This window comes from Tamandua tetradactyla, chromosome 16 (genome assembly GCF_023851605.1).
Source record: "Tamandua tetradactyla isolate mTamTet1 chromosome 16, mTamTet1.pri, whole genome shotgun sequence".
NCBI lineage: Eukaryota > Metazoa > Chordata > Mammalia > Pilosa > Myrmecophagidae > Tamandua > Tamandua tetradactyla.
In genome coordinates, this window is record NC_135342.1 from 5801122 (window position 1) to 5822533 (window position 21412).

Consider the following 21412-nt stretch of genomic DNA (forward strand, 5'->3'; position numbering starts at 1 on the left):
AAATCTGGAATCTGTCACTTGATATGGCTTAATGTACAGATACTCCGAACATGGCTGTGGAGGAAAAGCTGGTTTTATTTATGCAGGTGGAGCAGCAGTGAAGGTAGTAGCATTTCCCAAAGCTGACTCCCTGTCATGATTTTTCTTATGGCTTTTATACACGTTAGAGACAAAGAAAAGCGATCATCTCGGGTAACATGTAACATTTAGCAGAGATCTGGAGAACTTCATCAGTTTCTTATCTCAGTTATTTACAACATCCTCAGGGTTACAGCCTCCACGTCTGGGTATGAGGATGAGAGAACACAAACAGTAGTAATTAATATGTGGGTTAACTGGAGTCTATACGTACCTGGAAGCATGTCCTACATTGTGCTTCTCTGTGAGACGAACACTTAAATTCATAGCTTGCTCACACTTCCAGGGTTCCGTTTAAAATGCTCACACTACAACAAGAGGTAAGGAAGGCTGCAGGAAAGATTCCTTGTCCTCCTGGGATCTTGTTACATCTCAAAAGTGAGTCTTTGAAATGATGAATATGCATCATATGAACTATGTGATGATGTTGTGAATTACTGATTATATATGCAGAACGGAATGATCATGTGTTAATGTTTTAGTTTGTTTGTTGTTAAATATTTTTTAAATTAATAAATAATTTTTTTTTTTTAAAGTGAGTATTTTCCTGAAGTGCAGAGTCAATCCGTAGACACTGGGATTTTGAGACGAGAAAACATGTACTTAGCAAAGGGCAGCCTCTCAAAGCCAGGAAGACAATTTCCTCAAATCTGTCTCCCCGAACTGGAGACACTGCCAGCATTTCATAGCGTTCAAACAACAGCAGACAGGCTTAGGAAAATGAGCAAAAGAGTCTGAGATTACGAGGCCAGAGACGGGCTGAGTGTGCATAGAGCAATGAGACACTTTTGCTTCTGTGTGCGCCGGGCGTGCTGACCTTCAGTAGAACTAACTGGCTTAGTTCAACAAGATAGTTTAGGAATTTGGGGTATTTAGTTCTGGGCTGACTCATGCTAACCAGTAAAGATCTTTGTGCAAGGGCACCAGACTTCAGGGTTGCAAAACAAGATAAGGGGACACAAATGGGCCAGTCATGAGTCATCTTGTTACTGTCCAGATACAGGCTACAGTTTCAAAACATAGCATCAGCTAAACAGGGAATCTGGGTTATGGGTCAGTGAGTGTGATTTTTACTATTATAATTAGGCAAAGTTGTTTTTGTTTTTTTCTAAGTTAGCCTTTTTTTTAACTTTTTAAATTGTATACTATTACAAATATACAAAGCAAAGAAAGAAAAAAAGCAACAGTTTTCAAAGCACTCTTCAACAAGTAATTACAGGACAGATCCCAGAGTTTGTCATGGGCCACCATACCATCCTCTCAGATTTTTCCTTCTAGCTGCTCCAGAACATTGGACAAGTTAGCCTTCGGTTTTGTTTTTTTTTTTCTTTTGTGACTGATTTATTTCACTCAGCATAATGTCCTCAAGGTTTATCCACATTGTCGGATGTTTTGGAACATCATTTCATCTTACTACGGCATAATATTCCATCATATGTATATATCACATTTTGTTTATCCACTCTCCTGTTGATGGGCACTTGGATTGTTTCCATCTCTTGGAAATTGGGAATAGTGCTGCTATGAACATTGACATGCAGATGTCTGTTCGTGTCACTGCCCTCAGCTCTTCTGGGTATATACCGAGTATTGGTATTGCTGGGTCATAGGGTAACTCAATATTGTTTTCTGAGGAACCGCCCAGCTGTCTTTCACAGCGGCTGCACCATTATACATTCCCACCAGCAGTGTGTAAGTGTTCCAGTTTTTCTACATCCTTTCCAATGCTTGTAGTTTTCTGTTTAATAGTAGCCATTCTTATGGGTATGAGGTGATATCTCATAGTCTTTTTTTAAAAACTTTTTTTATTAATTTAAAAAAATTAACAAACAAAACATTAAGATATTCCATTCTACATATACAATCAGTAATTCTTAATATCATCATAGTTGCATATTGATCATTTCTTAGAACATTTGCATCGATTTAGAAAAAGAAATAAAAAGACAACAGAAAAAGAAATAAAACGATAACAGAGAAAAAAAAAGATTATACATACCATACTCCTTACCCCTCGCTTTCATTTACCACTAGCATTTCAAACTAAATTTATTTTAACATTTGTTCCCCCTATTATTTATTTTTATTCCATATGTTCTACTCTTCTGTTGATACAGTAGCTAAAAGGAGCATCAGACACAAGGTTTACACATTCACAGAGTCTCATTGTGAAAGCTATATCATTGTTCAATCATCATCAAGAAACATGGCTACTGGAACACAGCTCCACATTTTCAGGCAGTTCCCTCCAGCCTCTCCACTACATCTTGAACAACAAAGTGATATCTACTTAATGCATAAGAATAACCTCCAGGATAACCTCTCAACTCTGTTCGGAATCTCTCAGCCATTGACACTTAGTCTCATTTCACTCTTCCCCCTTTGGTTGAGAAGGTTCTCTCAATCCCTTGATGTTAATTCTCAGCTCATTCTAGGGTTTTTCTCAGTCCCTTGATGCTGAGTCTCAGCTCATTCCAGGAAGGTCCACACCCCTGGGAGTCATGTCCCACGCAGAGAGGGGGAGGGTGGTGAGATTGCTCGTCATGTTGGCTGGAGAGAGAGGCCACATCTGAGCAACAAAAGAGGCTCTCTTGGGGGTGACTCTTAGGCCTAAATTTTAAGTAGACTTGGCCTATCCTTTGTGGGGTTAAGTTTCATATGAACAAACCTCAAGACTGGGGGCTCAGCCTATAGCTTTGGCTGTCCATACTGTTTGTGAGAATATCAAGAATTCAACTTGGGGAAGTTGAATTTCTCCCCACTCTCACCATTCCCCTAAGGGGGCTTGCAAATACTTTTCCAGTCACTGATCAAATCACTCTGGGATTCATCGGGGCATCACTCTGGACAAACCAATGAAATCTCATGTCCTACTTGAGATTCCAAGTACTTATGACATTCAATCAAGCTATCTACATGAGTTATATTAGGAAATGCTCTAGTCAAAATATAAATTTTTTAACAAATAAACATTTTTTGCTTTAGTCTCACACATAAGGAGACATTTTAAAGTATTAATTATCATCTATTTTCAGCACCCTGCAATAATGACAGTCCTTTGTTCTTCCTCATGCAAAAACATTTTTAAAATTTGTACATTGTACATTTCACTATTATTATACACTCTAGGCATTCCTAGATTATACCATCTCGATCTTTACCATCTATCTTTCTTTCTGATTTCATTTATGTCCCCAGCCCTCCTCCCTCTATCATTCTCACATGCAGCTTCATTCAGTGTTTTAACATAATTACATTACAGTTAGGTAGTATTGTGCTGTCCATTTCTGAGTTTTTACAATTAGTCCTGTTGCACAATCTGTATCCCTTCAGCTCCAATTACCCAGTATCTCACCCTATTTCTATCTCCTGATGGTCTCTGTTACCAAGGAAATATTCCAAGTTTATTCACTAATGTCAGTTCATATCAGTGAGACCATACAGTATTTGTCCTTTTGTTTCTGGCTAATCACACTCAGCATAATGTCCTTAAGGTCCATTCATGTTGTTACATACTTCATAACTTTATTCTGTCTTACAGCTGCCTAATATTCCATCTTATGTAAATGTCACAGATTGTTTAGTCAACTGTCTGTTGATGGACATTTTGGCTGTTTCCATCTCTTGGTAATTGTTAATAATGCTGCTATAAACATTGGTGTGTAAATGTCCACTTGTGTCCTTGGCCTCGTGTCCTTTGAGTAGAGACAGCATATAGATGGGTCCTGTTTTTTAATCCATTCTGCCAGACTATGTCTTTTGATTGGAGAGTTTAATCCATTAACATTCAGTGTTATTACTGCATGGGTAGTACTTTCTTCTACTATTTTGCCTTCTGGATTTTATATGTCATATCTAATTTTCCTTCTTTTTACCTTTACTCATAGTCTTGCTTTCTGTACTCTTTTCAACACCTCTCTTCTGTCTTCGTATCTGTCTCTAGTGCTCACTTTAGTATTTCTTGCAGAGCTGGTCTCTTGGTCACAAATTCTCTCAGTGATTTTTTGTCTGAAAATGTTGTAATTTCTCCCTCATTTTTGAAGGACAGTTTTGCTGGATGTAGAATTCTTGGTTGGCAGTTTTTCTCTTTTAATAATTTAAATATATTATCCCACTGTCTTCTTGCCTCCATGGTTTCTGCTGAGAGATCTGCGCATAGTCTTATTGGGCTTCCCTTGTACGTGATGGATTGCTTTTCTCTTGCTGCTTTCAAGATCCTCTCTTTCTCTTTGACCTCTGACATTCTGATTATTAAATGTCTTGGAGTATGTCTATTTGGATCTATTCTCTTTGGGGTACACTGCACTTCTTGGATTTGTAATTTTAAGTCTTTCATAAGAGTTGGGAAATTTTCAGTGATAATTTCCTCCATTAGTTTTTCTCCTCCTTTTCCCTTCTCTTCTCTTTTTGGGACACCCACAACATGTATATTCATGCGCTTCATATTGTCTTTCAATTCCCTGAGTCCCTACTCATATTTTTCCATTTTTTTTTCCTACAGTTTCTGTTTCTTGTTGGATTTCACATGTTCCGTCCTCCAGTTTTGAAATCCTATGTTCTGTCTCTCGAAATCTACCATTGTAGGTTTCCATTGTTTTTTTCATCTCTTCTACTGTGTCTTTCATTCCCATAAGTTCTGTGATTTGTTTTTTCAGACTTTCCGTTTCTTCTTTTTGTTCTTTCCTTGCCTTCTTTATATCCTCCCTCAATTCATTGATTTGGTTTTTGATGAGGTTTTCCATGTCTGTTCGTACATTCTGAATTAATTGTTTCAGCTCCTGTATGTCATTTGAATTGCTGGTTTGTTCCTTTGACTGGGCCATATCTTCAATTTTCCTAGTGTGATTTGTTATTTTTTGCTGGTGTCTAGGCATTTAATTACCTTAATCAGTTTATGCTGGAGATTGCTTTCACTTCTTTTATCTAGGGTTTTCTTGCTGGATGAATTTGTTGTCTATTTGTTCTTCAACATTCCGTTCAGCTTTATCTGGATTTTAAGCTTAAGTTTTGTCTAACAGAGGAGAATTTTTCAGTTTTTGTTTTCTTGTTTCTTGCCCTGCTTTTGTGGTGCCTTCCCCCCCACACACACACTTAGGAGGGTCTACTTAGATATTATAGACCCCAGCCAGATTTTCCCAGACCAAACTGGCCTCCTATCAGGAGGAAAGAGTCACCTGCGTCGGTTTTCCCTGCGGGTGAGACCCAGCAGGTTGAAAGACTTTCCTGTGAAGTCTCTGGACTCTGTTTTTCTTATCCTGCCCAGTATGTGGTGCTTGTCTGACTGCAGGTCCCACCAGCATAAGATGATGCGGTACCTTTAACTTCAGCAGACTCTCCCTGCTGGGGGCGTGGTGGAGACAGAGGAGAGGTTGTAGGCTGGTTTTAATGGCTTCAAATTACCAAGCCCTGGTGTCTGAATTCCTTGATGGAGGGATTCCACCTGAGTTGGGCTTCACCCCTCCCCTGGGGAAGGCACAGGCTCCTGACAAACCCCCAAAAGAGCTCACTTCTGCCTATGCCTGGGGCAGTTGCAGTCTGAAAAGTCCTGCCGCTGTATCCAGAGGCAGTCAAGCCTTTGTAGATACACAGCCACAAAAACCTCTCTTTCCTTCTTTTTTCACCCCCTTTTTCTGTCAGTCCTGCCCCCTTGGCACCGGGGCAAAAATGAGCAACCTCTGCTTTGATCAGGTTCACCTAAGCTGGGGGCCTATTTTTAGTAGTCAGAATTTGTTAATTAGTTCCACGATTGGCGTTTGATTGTGCCCAGTCCCTGCTGCTGGTAAAGTCTTTTCCTTTCCCCTCTGGGAAGCGGCCTGTGGGGGAGGGGCACTGGCCGCCGCAGCTTTGGGAACTCATGGTTCGGGGGGTGCTCGCAGCCAATCCAGCTGGTCCAGACTGGGGTACGCTGTGTGTCCGGTCACTGACGTGGCCCCAGGAGCTGTTCTGTACTGTTTCTGGTTATTTAGTAGTTGTTCTGGAGGACGAACTAAAACGCGCACGTTGTTAAGCCACCATCTTGACCCGAAAGTCCATGAATGTGGCGATATCGCATAGTCTTAATTTGCATTTCCTTATAGCTAATGAGCATCACTTCATGTGCTTTTTACCCACCTGTGTTTGCTCTTCAGATAAGTGTCTATTCATAACCTCTACCCATTTTATAATTGCATTGTTTGTTCTTTTGTTGTTGAGCTGTATAATTTCTTTATGTACCCAGGATATCATGTTTTTATCCGATATGTGGTTTCCAAATATTTTCTACTATTGAGTTGGCTGCCTTTTCATCTTTTTAACAAAGTCCTTAGAAGCCCAGAAGCTCTTGATCTTAAGGAGTTCCCATTTGTCTATTTTGTCTTTCACTTCTTGTGCTTTTGCTGTAAAGTTTAAGAAGCAATCTCCTATTATTAGATCTTGAAGATGTTTCCCTGCATTTTATTCTAGAATTTTTATGGTACTGGCTCTTACAGCTAGGTTTTTAATCCATTTTGAATCAATTTTTGTATAGGGTGAAAGGTAGCAGTCCCCTTTCATTTTTTTGGCTATTGAAATCCAATTCTCCTATGCCCATTTATTAAAAAAATAATTTTGTCCCAGTTCAGTAGATTTGGGGGCCTTAACAAAGATCAAATGTCCATAAATTTGGTGGTCTATCTCTGCACTCTCAATTCCATTCCATTGGTCAATACTTCTATCTTTGACCCTATGCCATACAGTTTTGACTGTTAGCCTTCTTTTTAAGTGCACCTGTCTTTGTGGTTAAAACCAATTAAGGCTGGTCTGGCTGAAGCTCTTGAAAACAAGAATTTATCTATGGGGTATGTAGATCAGAAAGAAAAATAGAAATTTTTGCCACCTAGTCAGGGAGGGAGCTGCCTTGGAAAGTGGGTCAGTGCAGGTGGGTGTGTTGGTTATGAAAAAATGGTTCAGGGTCTGCTACACTTTTAGCTCTGTCCTCAGGTCCCTTTCCTTTGTCATCCAAGCTGGCCACCAGCATCTTTATGCACATTTGCTGAGAGAGAGAGATGGAGAGATGAGCCTGGCTTCCCACAGCTCTGTCTTTTAAAAGCAGGGAGAGCATCCTCAGAAGACTTCTGTAAACTTCTCTTAGTATTTCCTTGATGAGGACTGGGTCATGGTCCTTTATAAGCCAAGGAAGACATGTTCATTGTCATACCAATCAGTTCACCCTCTGAGTTGAAGCAGATTCCCCAGATGCATTACTACTAACTTATGGGGCGGAGGAGTCACACACAATAACCACAGAAATATTTGTAGATATTTTCCTGATTTTCTACCAGAACAATGCCTTGCTTTTAAGGTTGGCAGCAGGTGGGGGCGGGGGCGGTCAACAATTCCATCCCGTCCAAAAGGGGAAAAAGAAGTGTAACAAATAAGGTATCAGTGGCAGAGGGTATCAGTGGCAGAGGGAGTTCGAATAGAGTCAAGAAACTACTCTGAAAAAGTATTTGCAAAGTCCCTTTGGGGGAATGATGAGAAAGGGGGAAAATTCAACTTCCTCAAGTGGAGAATTTTTGATATTCTCACAAGCAGTGGGGACAAACAGAGCAATAGGCTGAGCCCCCAATCTTGGGGTTTGTTCATGTGAAACTTAATCCCACAAAAGATAAGTCAAGCCTACTTTAAATTAGGCCTAAGAGTCACCCCCAAGAGAACCTCTTTTGTCGCTCAGATGTGGTCTCTCTCTCTCCAGCGAACACAACAAGCAAACTCACGACCCTCTCCCTAGTCTACATGGGACATGACTCCCAGGGGTGTGGACCTTCCTGGCAATGTGGGACAGAAATCCCAGAATGAGCTGAGAGTCAGCATCAAGGGATTGAGAAAACTTTCTCGACCAAAAGGGGGAAGAGAGAAATGAGACAAAAAAGTATCAATGGCTGAGAGATTCCAAACAGAGTCTAGAGGTTATCCTGGAGATTATTCTTATGCATTAAATAGATATCGCCTTGCCAGTCAAGATGTAATGGAGAGGCTGTAGGGAACTGCCTGAAAATGTAGAGCTGTGTTCCAGTAGCCATGTTTCTTGAAGATTATTGTATAATGATATAGCTTTCACAGTGTGACCATGTGATTGTGAAAACCTTGTGTCTGATGCTCCTTTTATCTACCTTGTCAACAGATGAGTAGAACATATGGAATAAAAATAAATAATAGGGGGAACAAATGTTAAAATAAACTTAGTTTGACATCAAATGATATAGTTTCAAAACCCAAAAGGGGGGACAAGAAATTCAATAGGCTGAGCTCTCAATACTGGGGCTTGCCTCTATGAAACTTATTCCTGGAAAGAAGAGGCTAAGCCTACTTATAATCATGCTTAAGAGCCACCCTTAGAGAACCTCTTTTATTGCTCAGATGTGGCCTCTCTAAGTTGGCTCAGCAGGTAAACTCACTGCCCTCCCCTCTATGTGGGACATGACTCCCAGGGGTGTAAATCTCCCTGGCAATGTGGGACATGACTCCTGGGGATGAACTGGGACCTGGCATCATGAGATTAAGAAAGTCTTCTTGACGAGAAAGGGGAAGAGATAAATGAGACAAAAAGTTTCAGTAGCTGAGAGATTTTATATAGTCGAGAGGTTATTCTGGAAGTTATTCTTATGCATCATATAGACATTCATTTTTTGTTTGTGATGTATTGGGGTGGCTAGAGAGAAGTAACTGAAACTACTGAACTATATTCTAGTAGCCTTGATTCCTGAGGACAATTGTATAACTATATAGCTTTTACAATGTGACCCTGTGATTGTGAAAACCTTGTAGTTGACACTGTCTTTACCCAGGGTATAGACAGATCAGTAAAAGAATAAGGATAAAAAATAAGTAAATAATGGGAGGGGGGTTAGGGGGTAAAAAAATTGGGTAGATTGCAATACTAGTGATCAATGAGGAAGGGGTAAGGGATATGGGATGTATGTGTTTTTTTATTTCTTTTTCTGGAGTGATGCAAATTTTCTAAAACTGATCATGTGGATGAATACACAACTATGTAATATTGTGAGCCACTGATGATATACTTTGGATGGATTGTATGTGCTTGAAGATATCTCAATAAAAATATTTTTAAAAATAATAAAAATAAATAAATTTAGTTTGAAATGCTAGTGATCAATGAAAGGGAGGGGTAGGGGGTATGGTATATATGATTTTTTTTCTGTTTTCTTTTTATTTCTTTTTCTGAATAGGTGCAAATGTTCCAAGAAATGATCATGATGATGAATATGCAACTGTGTGATGATATTGTGAATTACTGATTATATACGTAGAATGGAATGATAAAAAAAAGAATATATCAGATCACTGGAAAAACAAATAAAATATTACAGATATGGTGAAGCCTGCATATACAAAAAAATAGTTTTTGTTTGTTGTTATATATATATATATATTAAAAAAGAAGCTACTCTGGAGGTCACTCTTACGCCAAGCTTCAGGTAGACCTTGCTACCTATCATAACCTGCCAACCCCCAACCAGGACCATTCCAGCCAATCCTAAAGAACACCTAGGGCAATATATAGGATTCTACAAGGGTTCCAGGCACTAGGGTAACTTTCCAGAAACCTAAAACCTCCAGGTGGGTCCCTGGACCAGATAAATCCTGAAATACAAAGGGCCCAGCTTCTCCAGAACATCAACTAGTTCCATCCCCCTAGCTCATATTACTGACAGCCCCTTCCAACATGGGAAAGTTAGAATGGTCACAGCCCAAATGCCCCTAAACAATGGGAGAAAGGTCAAAGGTGATGGTGGAGTTATATAGAGAAGGTCGGGTGTAACAAACGGATATGATTTCTGAATCATTACACTGATATTTCTTTTCGTCTCCAGTATCTTAAAGCAGCTAGAAGTAAAGACCTAAAATTGTGGCATTGTAACCCATACCAAACTCTGAAATCGGTTCTACAGCTAATTGTCACAATGTGCTTTTTTTTCTATTCTTTTTTTTTTAAACATGGGCAGGCACTGGGAATCAAACCCGGGTCCTCTGGCATGGCAGGCAAGCATTCTTGCCTGCTGAGCCACCGTGACCCGCCCACAATGTGCTTTGAAATGTATTGCTTTTTTGTATATATGTTATTTTTCACACACAAAAAAGTCAATTGTGATGATAAATGCACGCTATAGGATGATATTGGGCACCATTGATTGTATACTTTGGATGATTACATGGTATGTGAAGGTATAATATATATCAATAAAAAATTACAAAAAATAATTTAGAAAACTTTGGCAGAGGGATATACAACGAGCATAGTACAGGAAACACTGCAAAACTTGTTGCATTGCGTTGTGTGCAGGTTGAAGATTTGCCACCTCACCGCGGCTGCCTGTGAAGACCTGGCTTCCACTCTTGGGGTGAACCAGAGCCTGACTGAGCTGGATCTGAGCCTGAATGAACTGGGGGACCCCGGGGTGCTACAGCTGTGCGAGGGCCTCAGGCACCCCAAATGCAAAGTCCAGACCCTCCGGTGAGTCCTGCTCTGCCCACCCTCAGTGTGAGTCCAGAGCCACAATTCCGCCTTCCCCTCTGGGCCACTGAGTCCATGATTCCCGCAACCTGCTCCTGACCTAGAGCCACATCTGCCTCCTTTCAATGGGTTTTCTGCTGCAGAGCTTTTGCACAGGCAGTTATTTCTTACCAAAATGACTTTCTCTCTGCTGTTCCCCTTGATCCCCAGCCTCATCTTTTAGAACTCAGAACAAATGCCACTTCTACAAGGAGATGTCTCCCCTGAATCCTAGCAAAGTCTCTCTTCCTAGTTTCATGGTCCTAGATAACCTCATATTTCTCCTGAAAATCACCTATCACCATTTGTAGTGTGTGTGTGATATTCCAGAGTTAATGCAGGAGCTGAGCTCTATTCCAGGGACTAGTATATGGCCTGGCTCAGAACTGCTTGAAAGTACATATATTATTAAATGAACAGATGATGGAACAAATGAAAAATGAGCCTTGTGATGGGGAAAGAAAAGATGGCATTTGTGGCTGTGTTGTTGGAAGGGAGGGTTATCAAATTTCCAGAAACCTTTTTCATTTTACCTTCCTGAGAAGAGGCTGTACTTTGCCCTTCAAATGCATCGTCAGTTATCTAATGCATTCACTTAGAAAAAAAAGAAGTATTTTGTGCTGACACATATACAACACAAAATTTCCCATTTTAACCACTCATATATGTATGATTCAGTGTTACCTGTTTCATTCACAATATTGTGCCACCATAGTCAATATCCATTACCAAAACATCATCATCACCCCAAACCGACATTCTGAATCCATTAAGCAATTACTCCCCATTCCCAGGCACCACCAGCCCCTGTACATCTACTTTGTTGAGAATTTGAGTTGTGGTGTGGCTTCTAACTTTTCTTATATCCAGAGATCCAGAGAATTGAGATAAACCCATGCCCCATTTCTTCACACACTTTCCCCTCACCATGCCCCCTTTTTTGGACATTTTTTTTTCTGGACTGCAGAGACAAATAACTAGAACATTCATAATCCTTGATGGGTAAATATCACCAGTCTGACATAACCATCAGCTTTACTTTCCTTCTCTCCATTGCTCTCCCCAAATCCACTATCCATCTACAGGCACTTGCATCTTCATTTTACATGAATGAAACACCTCATCATGCTCTTTTTCTCACTCACTTTTATAAATTTTGAGATCAGTTCTTGCTAGTATAAGCAAATCATAATCTGTAACTAATTATATACCCTATCAGTTGCTTATACCAAATGTCATTTATCCATCTCCCTATTGAGACATTTGGGCTGCTTCCAACTCTTCAGCGTTGCGATGAATATTTTTGTCCATGTGTCCTTCCAAAATCCTTATAAGATCCTCTGAGGTGTCCTCCTAAGGGTCAGATTGAATTTGCATACTTAATATCTCAAAATAATTCCAAATTGCACTCAAGAAATATATTGGAGTTGTTTTTTTGCCTATGTTTCCAAAATTAAAAAAGAAAGGAAAACTTAAAAAAAAGAAAAAGAAAAATGATGCTGCAGTAGTTTACATTCCCATAAACAATTTAAGAAAGCTCCTGTTTCCCTAAATCTTTATGGCTGTTCAACTTCCTATTCTTGAAACTCTGCTGCATGTAAAATGTTTCTTAATTGAATTTTTCCCCATAATTAATGCGATTGAGCATATACCAAATGCTCTAAACATATTGGATTGTATCCTCCTTTCATGCTGTTTTCCTGAGTTGCTTCCTTCCTGTCTCCATTTCTCTACTTGTCCATTCCTTCCAACATCCTACCTCCTGACCCCTGATTTTCTCTTTCTTCCCCTCTCAAGGTAGAGACCGAGACTGACGAGCACGCTCTTTCAGCACCGCGGACAGAGCCTGACTCTGGCTCTTATGGGGGCCATCTTGTCTTTCCAGGTTAGGAATCTGCAGGTTTGGCTCCGCAGCCTGTGAGGGCCTCTCTGCCGTGCTCCAGGACAACCAGCACCTGCGGGAGCTGGACCTGAGCTTCAACGACCTAGGAGACAGGGGCGTGCAGCTGCTGTGTGAGGGGCTGCAGCACCCCACTTGCAGACTCCAGAAACTGTGGTCAGTGGCTGGGCTGTCGGGGCTGGTGGTGAGGGTGGTCATTGGGGTGAGGTGGGGCACTTTCTTGTTCTATTTGTTCTTTTTAAGGGTCATCCCTCTCTCACTGTGCAAAATAGAGGACAGAGAATAGAGATGGGAATATTCTGCAGCCAATTCATGCAATAATTTATGCTCTGTGGGAATACAATAAATGGTTCCGTTTTCCCTTCATTCATTGCCTATAAGCGTTTTGTAAAATCTCCCCAAATCCCTTGATGTTTACTTGGGCAGAGCCATAGCTTTTCAGTAACTTTGAGATAATAAAAATGCAACTTAGTTTGATTTAAATCCAATCAACTATCAATGACCACTTCCACTCTCCTTTTCTCTCGAGACTAGCCTGGCATGCAGTCTGAGAGGCTTGGAATAGGATGACGTGTCATCTGTTTCTTATCCTCTTCCATTTCTGGATCTCTTGCTCCCCTGGGCTATTAGAGAACTGGGAAGATGGGGTTTAGAGCTAACATCTCTCCCTTCAGTGGTACCCTAGGACCCCATGTGGCAGTCAGTAACCCCCATCTCCCAGGAGACAAGAGAACTCGACTCAAGTCTGTCTCCCTGAATTACAAGTGTAGCAGCATTAGATTGGCTTTTCTGGTGGGTGGAGAGGTAGGTGGGGTTAGGTGATGTGGGTCAGGGGCTGGTTGAGAAGGATACCTTGTGCCTCTACATATATTATGTGTTCAAAAAATAGTGTCTAAATCCTGTCCAGAGGCAGAGAAATTTTCTATTAGAATTTTCTGTTAGAGCTAAGGTGACTCTAGGTGATGATTTTATTTAATTGGGCATGCTTTTAAGCTGGTTTGCATTGGTTTCCTTGGAAAAGGGGAAAAACAGGATCTTGCTGTTAGCTTTGAATGAGCTTTACTTCTGACTAGGTATAGAGTTTTGTGGATTGGGCCTAGCAGGTGTTGAATAAGGGGTTAGAAAACACCGATTGGGGGTGGGGTGGGGCTGTGATGGCTCCTAGACCATTTACAATGCTGACTTTTCAAGGAGACCCTGTGAGTTCCTATCCTGACCCCATGGAAGCTGCCCCCACCCATCTGGCTTCCTGCTGTGGAACCAACTGGCTTAACCATAACCAAGCCAACTCTCACCAACTCTCACCGTAATTCCTTACTTCTGACCATTTATGGTCCATGACGTGGGTGGTTGCGTTACCGTGTTGACTTTTTTGCCTGCCTTTGTAAATCCCTAATTGTCATCTGGCATCTTAATTTGGAAGCTGACATCTATTTCCTTGGGGCCTCACCCAAACTAAGATAAAATATTTCAATTTAAAGCTCCAGCTATGGTACTCTTATTCCAAAAGATTGCTATGAGAGATAAATGGTAAACAAATCTGAAAGCAAGCTGCTCATCTGTCAGTCCTCAATAAATGTACTTATTCTTTTTTAATGGAGCAGCAGTGAACATGGGAAAGAAGCACAATTTTAAGACAGAGTAGAAATAAGAATCAGATGGCCTGCTGTCAGAGAAGGTGGCAGTTTGATTTATTGCATCTTTAAAAAAAGGGGGGGGGGGCCTTAATTAACTTGGGCAATAGAAATAGCTGGTTTCAGGTACGGCTGGTTCTAGTTATATGGGTTTCTAAGAGTCCTCTTTTTCCCCTAAACCTATTGCTGTGTGGTCTGCCTTATCATTCAGGCTAAAACCTGTTTGGGGATAAAATGCATGCAGTTGTAGATTACTTCCTTCCAGGTTCCAGCCCTGAATGAAAAAGCTACAGAAGCGCTATGGTCCATCCCCTGGCATTTGGTGCCCAATCTGAGCCATCTAGTTTGTTAGGAATATGAGATGCGTCAACTGACTTGGACCTCAGTCTCGTGTCACCCCTAGAATGGAGGACCAAGTCCACCCAACCAGACCGCATGGTCTGAGACTGGAGTTTCCATGAAATTCTGGGGTGCAATTGTAAAAGGTATCCAGGTGGGGTTGAGGAGTATGGAATTAAAGGTTAATAAGTAAGTTCATTTGGGGCTATGGATAAACCCTGACAATGGATGGTAGTACAGCAGTGTGACTGGAATTAACAGCACTGAATTGCATACTTGAATGTGGTTCAATTTTTTCGTTTTATACCTTACAATGGAGAAAGTTTTTGCAATTGGGGTACAATGACCAGGAGAAATGGTTACAGAACTGCAAAATCAACAGGGACCCATTCTAGATGGAGGTGTAAATTTGGGGGAGCATCACAGAAGGCTTTTTAAAAACGATTTCCATCACAATTTTGGCCTTATTCTTGAGTTTTAGAATACTTTGCTTCCCCTTAAATTGCTAACCTGAAAATGTCACCAATTCTGAAGCTCTTGATGTTGCTTCACCCACTCATTTCCTTTTCTTTTTAATTTTTTTATTGTGTAGCACAACATATATACAAAGCAAAGAAAGAAAAAAGCAATAGTTTTCAAAGCACTCTTCAACAAGTAGTTACAGGAGAGATCTCAGAGTCTGTCATGGGCCATCATACCATCTTCTCAGATTTTTCCTTCTAACTGCTCCAGAATGTAGAATGTTAGAAGCAATAAATATTTTTTTTTTTATCATCACAATTGACTTTTTTCTTTTGTGTGAAAAATAACATAAAAATACCAAAAAGCAATAAATTTCAAGGCACAGCACAACCCTTAGTTGTAGAACAGATTTCAGAATTTGGTATGGGTTATGATTCCATGATTTTAGGCTTTTACTTCTCGCTGCTCTAAGGTACCAGAGACTTCACCCACTCATTTCTTGCAACAGGCTGGATAGCTGTGGCCTCACCGCCAAAGCTTGTGAAGATCTCTCGTCCACCTTGGAAGCCAACCAGACCCTGATGGAGCTTTACCTGACCCACAATGCCTTGCAGGACACAGGTGTCATGCTGCTGTGCAGGAAGCTCAGTCATCCCGGCTGCAAACTTCGAGTCCTCTGGTGAGGTGGCTCTGAGTTCTTTCCTGGACGAGGCAGAACATTTAGCAGGGAGTTGGGTAAAAGGGTGATAGTGATGAAATAATTGAGACCCACAACTTGTATGGACAGAAATGAGCCTTTACATTTGTTTCACCCTTTCATGTTGGCACATGTGGAATGCAGATCAGCCTTACCTCTCATGGATTTAGGAATAAATGCTTTGGAGACATCTATTGGCTTCATAACCTCAAATAAACGACTGAATCTGTCTCCTAATTTGCCAGACGGGAGGCCATTTACTGAGAATCTGGAATATTTTGACTAAATTCAAATTCTAATTCCACTGTTTATCAGCAGTGACTTAATTTTAGAAGTTAGCCTCCCAGCAGCTCAGTATCCTAGTCTGCAAAATGAGGAAAGTTTGCCTTCTTCATAGGTTATTACAATTGAATGAAGTAGCACAAGACACTCAAAATTAAGGATTAATTTTTTAATGTCTAAATGTTGGAAGAAAATTTCCCAACCCAGCAAAATACTCCACAAGTGTAAGACAAAACAATTTTATTAAATAAGCATGAAATCACTGTGTGATAAATCACAGGCAGTCTTCCAGTGTACAAGAATATAATGAAATAAAATCCATTTATAACTAAGCAGATACAGCACCTTACAAGCACATAAGAAGATTTTGGCATCATTTACATAGTTCATGCTAAATTCACCTGGTAATGGGGTAAGTCTTTGATACTCACCTCTATCCAAAGAGATAAATCTATAGGCTAGTTAGAATTTGGAGATGGACCCCTAAGATAAACTGTCATAGAAATGAGAGCTCGGTGCTATCATCCTTGATGTTTGCATTTCAGAAATGCCTCACAGGTCCTTCTCAAAGGCAGAAAGAATTTACAATAAATTTTGTACAAAAATATGCCAAGGCAGGAGGTGAGGTAGGACTTTTTCCCTTTTGCAACTAGGAAAAATTGTATTTACATTTATCCTTGCATAAGTCATCAATGTATAGATTTAGGTTTGAAATGTATTTGGTAATGGATTCTAACAGGAACAAGTGCTTAATGCCTGATGTATGGATAAATTAAATGGCACCATTGAACTCTATTTCTGTGTCCTCAGGTTGTTTGGAATGCACCTTAATAAAATGACTCAAAGGGCGTTGGCAGCACTTCGTGTGAAGAAACCTTACTTAGATATTGGCTGTTGATCGGGCACTTCTGTTGCATTAAGACAAAGGAATGACTGGGTGAGAGGGGTCACTACCAGTGCCGATTTGAAACTGTTATGTACCCCAGAAAAACCATGTTCTTTATCTTAATCCAATCTTGTGAGGGTGGACCAACTATTGGGTGGGTTTTTTTTTAAGTTGTTTCCATGGAGTTGTAACCCACCCAAGTGTGGGCAGGACCTTTTGATTAGGTGTTCTCCATGGAGGTGTATCTCTACCCATTCAAGGTGGGTCTTAATCCACTTACTGGAGTCTTTTAAGAGGGAACCATTTTGGAAAAAACCTTCATAGCTGACACAGACAGAGATGTTTGGAGATGCAGAAAGAAAACGCCCCTGGGGAAGCTGTTTGAACCAGAAGCCAAAGGACCAGCAGATGCCAGCCACCTGCCTTCCCAGCTGACAGAGGTGTTCTGGGTGCCATTGGGATTTCTTGAGTCAAGGTATCTTTCTCTGGATACCTTAGTTTGGACATTTTTATGGCCTTAGAACTGTAAATTTGTATTTTAATAAATTCAATTTATAAAAGCCAACCCATATCTGGAATATTGCATTTCTGGCAGCATTGACAAACTAAAACACTACCCAAGACCCACTTATCTATATAGTGATCAGTTTTCAACAGTCCAAACCACAGTTGAGAATAGCCCTTTGTACTGCCAATCTAAGAAACCAACATGCTATGGAAATTCAGCTCTTATGGGGATGACTTGGAACTTAGGAGAAGAATGCCTGATTACAAGACACATGAGGGCTCATAATAGGGAGTGCAAAACTCTATATCTCCCAGTGGTGGCAGTCAATTGAGGACATAAGAAAGCCCCAGCCTTATCCAACCAAAAATGGATATTGTGCCCAGGGCTGAAAATATTGTGCCTAGAGTACAGAATATAAAGGCACTATGCAGTCAGACCTACTAGACACATCAACTCTTAAGACCCTACCAGCAAGCCCTGCTCAAAGGACCAACACATTTTTACCATGATTATGTCCCCTCACTGGGACTGCTTGGGCCATGGTTTGACACCTACTCAGTGTTGGCCCGTCTGTAAACTGGCCAATAACCTAGGTGTGCCTTGGATGGAAACGTAAATGGAACCAGACTCACTCCTGGAAATTTGAATGAAGAAACTAAGTTCAGTGATAATGGGGAATGAAGTTCCCGTGAACACCATGAGATAGCTCTAAACATGTAGTACTGAAGACATATATTGGCACGTATCTTGTAAGAGGAAGCCAAAGGAAAATTTTTAAGACAAGAGAAAGCAGCTGATTATGTCTCCATCACAGACCTCTTCTTCCTTTGGGCATCAGTGAATGCCCTACCAGTGCATAACTGTTTCTTAAAAGTGTTAACAATTGGACCCCATCCCTCAAAAAAGATTTGGTCACCTGGATTCTAGTACCCTTTTCACAACTGCTTCTATAAAAAGCTGTGTCATAGGAAATCAAGTAGTATCTGGTTACAGACGGTCTGGTTGCAATGGCTTCAGTCCCCTCTTATTTTTGTTCATCCTCATTCTTGGGGGATGTGGGCCAATGATATTTCTGGCTGCTTCAGGCTGTGAAGGGATGGAGATATTATGGGGCAGAGGAATGGAATTGTTTTGCTTGTGGTTGAAGATATTTATGAATTCCTGGGTTGTTGTTCTTGGTGGGACTGGTACCCCTGGGTTTCATGGCTCAACTGGCATTTGAAGAATCTGGAATCTAGGACCCTGAGAAACAAGCTTCACAAGTGAATATGAGTCATACTGTTGCTTGAAGCTTTGCATACTTTGGCAGTTTGTGATATCTGGCTGAGAGTAATCTTCAGTACTCCTAACTCCATTTGAAATCTCTTAGCCATAGAAACTACTTACTTACTTAGTTGCTTACTTATTTATTTTAGCCTTCCCCCTTTTGCTCAAGATCTTTCTTCTTTGGTATTAATCCCTTGGCAGCAGGGGGGCTCATCCTTGGGAGATGTGTCCCACATGATGGGGAAGGTAGCTTAGAGAAAGGCCACATTTGAGCAACAAGGAGGTATTCAGGGGGTGAGTCTTAGGCATTAATTGTAATTAGGATTAGTTTTGTCATTACAAAAGTTTCATTTGTGCAAGCTTCAAGATCAAGGGCTTGGCTTATTATCATATATTTTTTTTAGGTAAGAGTCATATTCCAGTATTTTCATGGGTATCCCTGTTAGAAGTTCGAATGAGAAAATTTTATGTTTTCTAAAAGCAGTGGACCTTAGATTTGGTAAGACTATGGGCAAAGCTTTTGGCCATGGTAGATTGAAGGATTCCATAAATTTTAGCAGAGTTAATTACACCATGTTCATTTCCCCTTTTAACAACTGAGGATGAAAGAGACAGGTAAATCTCTGCTTGGTGGGTGAGACCCCACAAAGCTTCCTGAATACATTTTCAGTAAACTGGGAGAGAATAGCAGGAATTTCCCAGGTGAGGAGGTTTAATAGGTTTTTTTAGTTACTGTGATGGTAGTGGCCTTCTGACAAGAAAAAGTCTGCCCACCCATAAAACAGCCATGACAAGGACACATTCCTAGCCCATAGAAGTATGTAGCTGTATAAAGTCCATTTGAAGATGTCCAAAAATGGCCCTGTCAGTCGTGGCACGTCAACCTGTCCCACTTTCACATTCTTACCAGTGTTATGCTAATTGGCATGTAAAGACCTAATTTATACACTTGATAAACTTGCTTTGCTTCTCTTTCAAAGTCCTATTTCCTGAAGATGAAGCTCTGACCTGCAGTTGACCACATGCACTTTCAGAAAATGACAGTAAAATAATGTAACTGTTAAGGAAATTCGATTTGTTTCTGTGGCATGTAGCATTTTCCCATTACAACCATGACCAAAACCATATTGTCATATTATCATGCAGATCAATGTCAGGACATATCATGTGGAGAACACAAGTTAAATCTCTAGGAATTTATATAAAAGTCCCTTTTAAACTGACAACACTTTGCACATAACTCAAATGGACCTGACTATTTCTAACACATCTTTTCATAGTGAGAAAAACAAATCCTTTGCAATTCTCCAGGGGACCTGGAAAATCCAAAAGGCAGTTTGAAATTTAAAAGAAAAAAAATATTTAGGGTTTGACCTTGAGAAAGTTGTCATATTTGGTTTCCTATTAACCAAAAAAAAAACACTTTTTTTTAAAAGTGAGCCTTTTCTAAATTCCGGATAAGTTTGATATAAATATCAATGAGGATATTATTCTGGTACTATCAAATGTTAGTTTAGCATTGACCAGACCAAATCAACTTCACTTCCATAAACCTATAAATTTCTATATCCATTTAGGTTCTGCCCTATACTTTTCCTCTTTTCATTCTGTGAAAACTAGTCATTTCACTTTAGCAAAAAAAAGTACACCCCTTTTTCCTTAAGTACTTCTTGCATACTTTATATATCAGCATACCTTAAGTTACCAGAAAGAGTTTTGAAACTAAGGACCTTAAACATCCTACAAAACATTGTTCTTAAAATAGTTCGTCAAAATCTCAATTTTGTTAAACATAAATTCACATTTTTCATTTTAAAAATCTGATATAGGGCAAGGACACAAACGGACATTTGCACACCAATGTTTATAGCAGCATTATTTACAATTGCTAAACAGCCCAAATGTCCATCAACAGAGGAGTGGCTAAACAAGCAGTGGTATATACATACGATGGAATATTACACCGCTGTAAGACAGAATAAAGTCATGAAGCATGTAACAACATGAATACACCTTGAGGACATTATGCTGAGTGAGATTAGTTGAAACAAAAGAAAAAATAGTACATGGTCTCACTGATATGAGCTAATGCTAATGAGTGAACTTGGAGAATTTCAATTAAGAACACAGGTTATTAAGAGATAGAAATAGGGTGGAAATTGGGTAATTGGTGCTTAAGGAATACAGATTGTGTAACATGACTGATTATAAAAATTCAGAAATGAATAGAATAATACTACCTGATTGTAGCACAATAATATAAGCACACTGAATGAAGCTGAGTGTGAGAATGGTGGAGGGAGAAGGGCTGGGGGCACATATGAAACCAGAGGAAAGATAAATGATGAAGACTGAGATGGTATAATCTAGGAATGCCTAGAGTGTACAATAATAGTGAAATGTACAATGTACAAATTTTAAAAATGTTTTTGCATGAGGAAGAACAAAGGAATGTCATTATTTCAGGGTGCTGAAAATAGATGGTAATTAATATTTAAAAAAAAAATTAGGCCTAAGACGCACCCCCAGAGAACCTCTTCTGTTACTCAGATGTGGTCTCTCTCTCTCAGCCAACACGGCAAGCCTCCTTAGGTGGGACATGACTCCCAGGGGTGTGGACCTTCCTGGTAATGTGGGACAGAAATCCTAGACTGAGTGGGACTCAGCATCAAGGGATTGAGAAAACCTTCTCGATTGAAGCGGGGAAGAGAGAAATGAGACAGAACAAAATGTCAGTGACTGAGAATTTTCAAATAGAGTCGAGAGATT

General features: G+C 40.2%; 1 protein-coding gene across 1 annotated transcript in view; it reads left to right on the plus strand.

Annotated features, from left to right (window-relative positions):
* Positions 1–17426, plus strand: part of NLRP12 (NLR family pyrin domain containing 12) — a 44156-nt gene extending 26730 nt beyond the window's left edge. The window contains exons 7-10 of the mRNA XM_077130840.1: positions 10460–10630; positions 12555–12725; positions 15513–15683; positions 16794–17426. Coding sequence (XP_076986955.1) covers positions 10460–10630; positions 12555–12725; positions 15513–15683; positions 16794–16881 — 601 coding nt within the window. The 3' untranslated portion in view covers positions 16882–17426. The remainder of the gene's footprint in view (positions 1–10459; positions 10631–12554; positions 12726–15512; positions 15684–16793) is intronic.
* The last annotated feature ends 3986 nt before the right edge of the window (positions 17427–21412 follow it).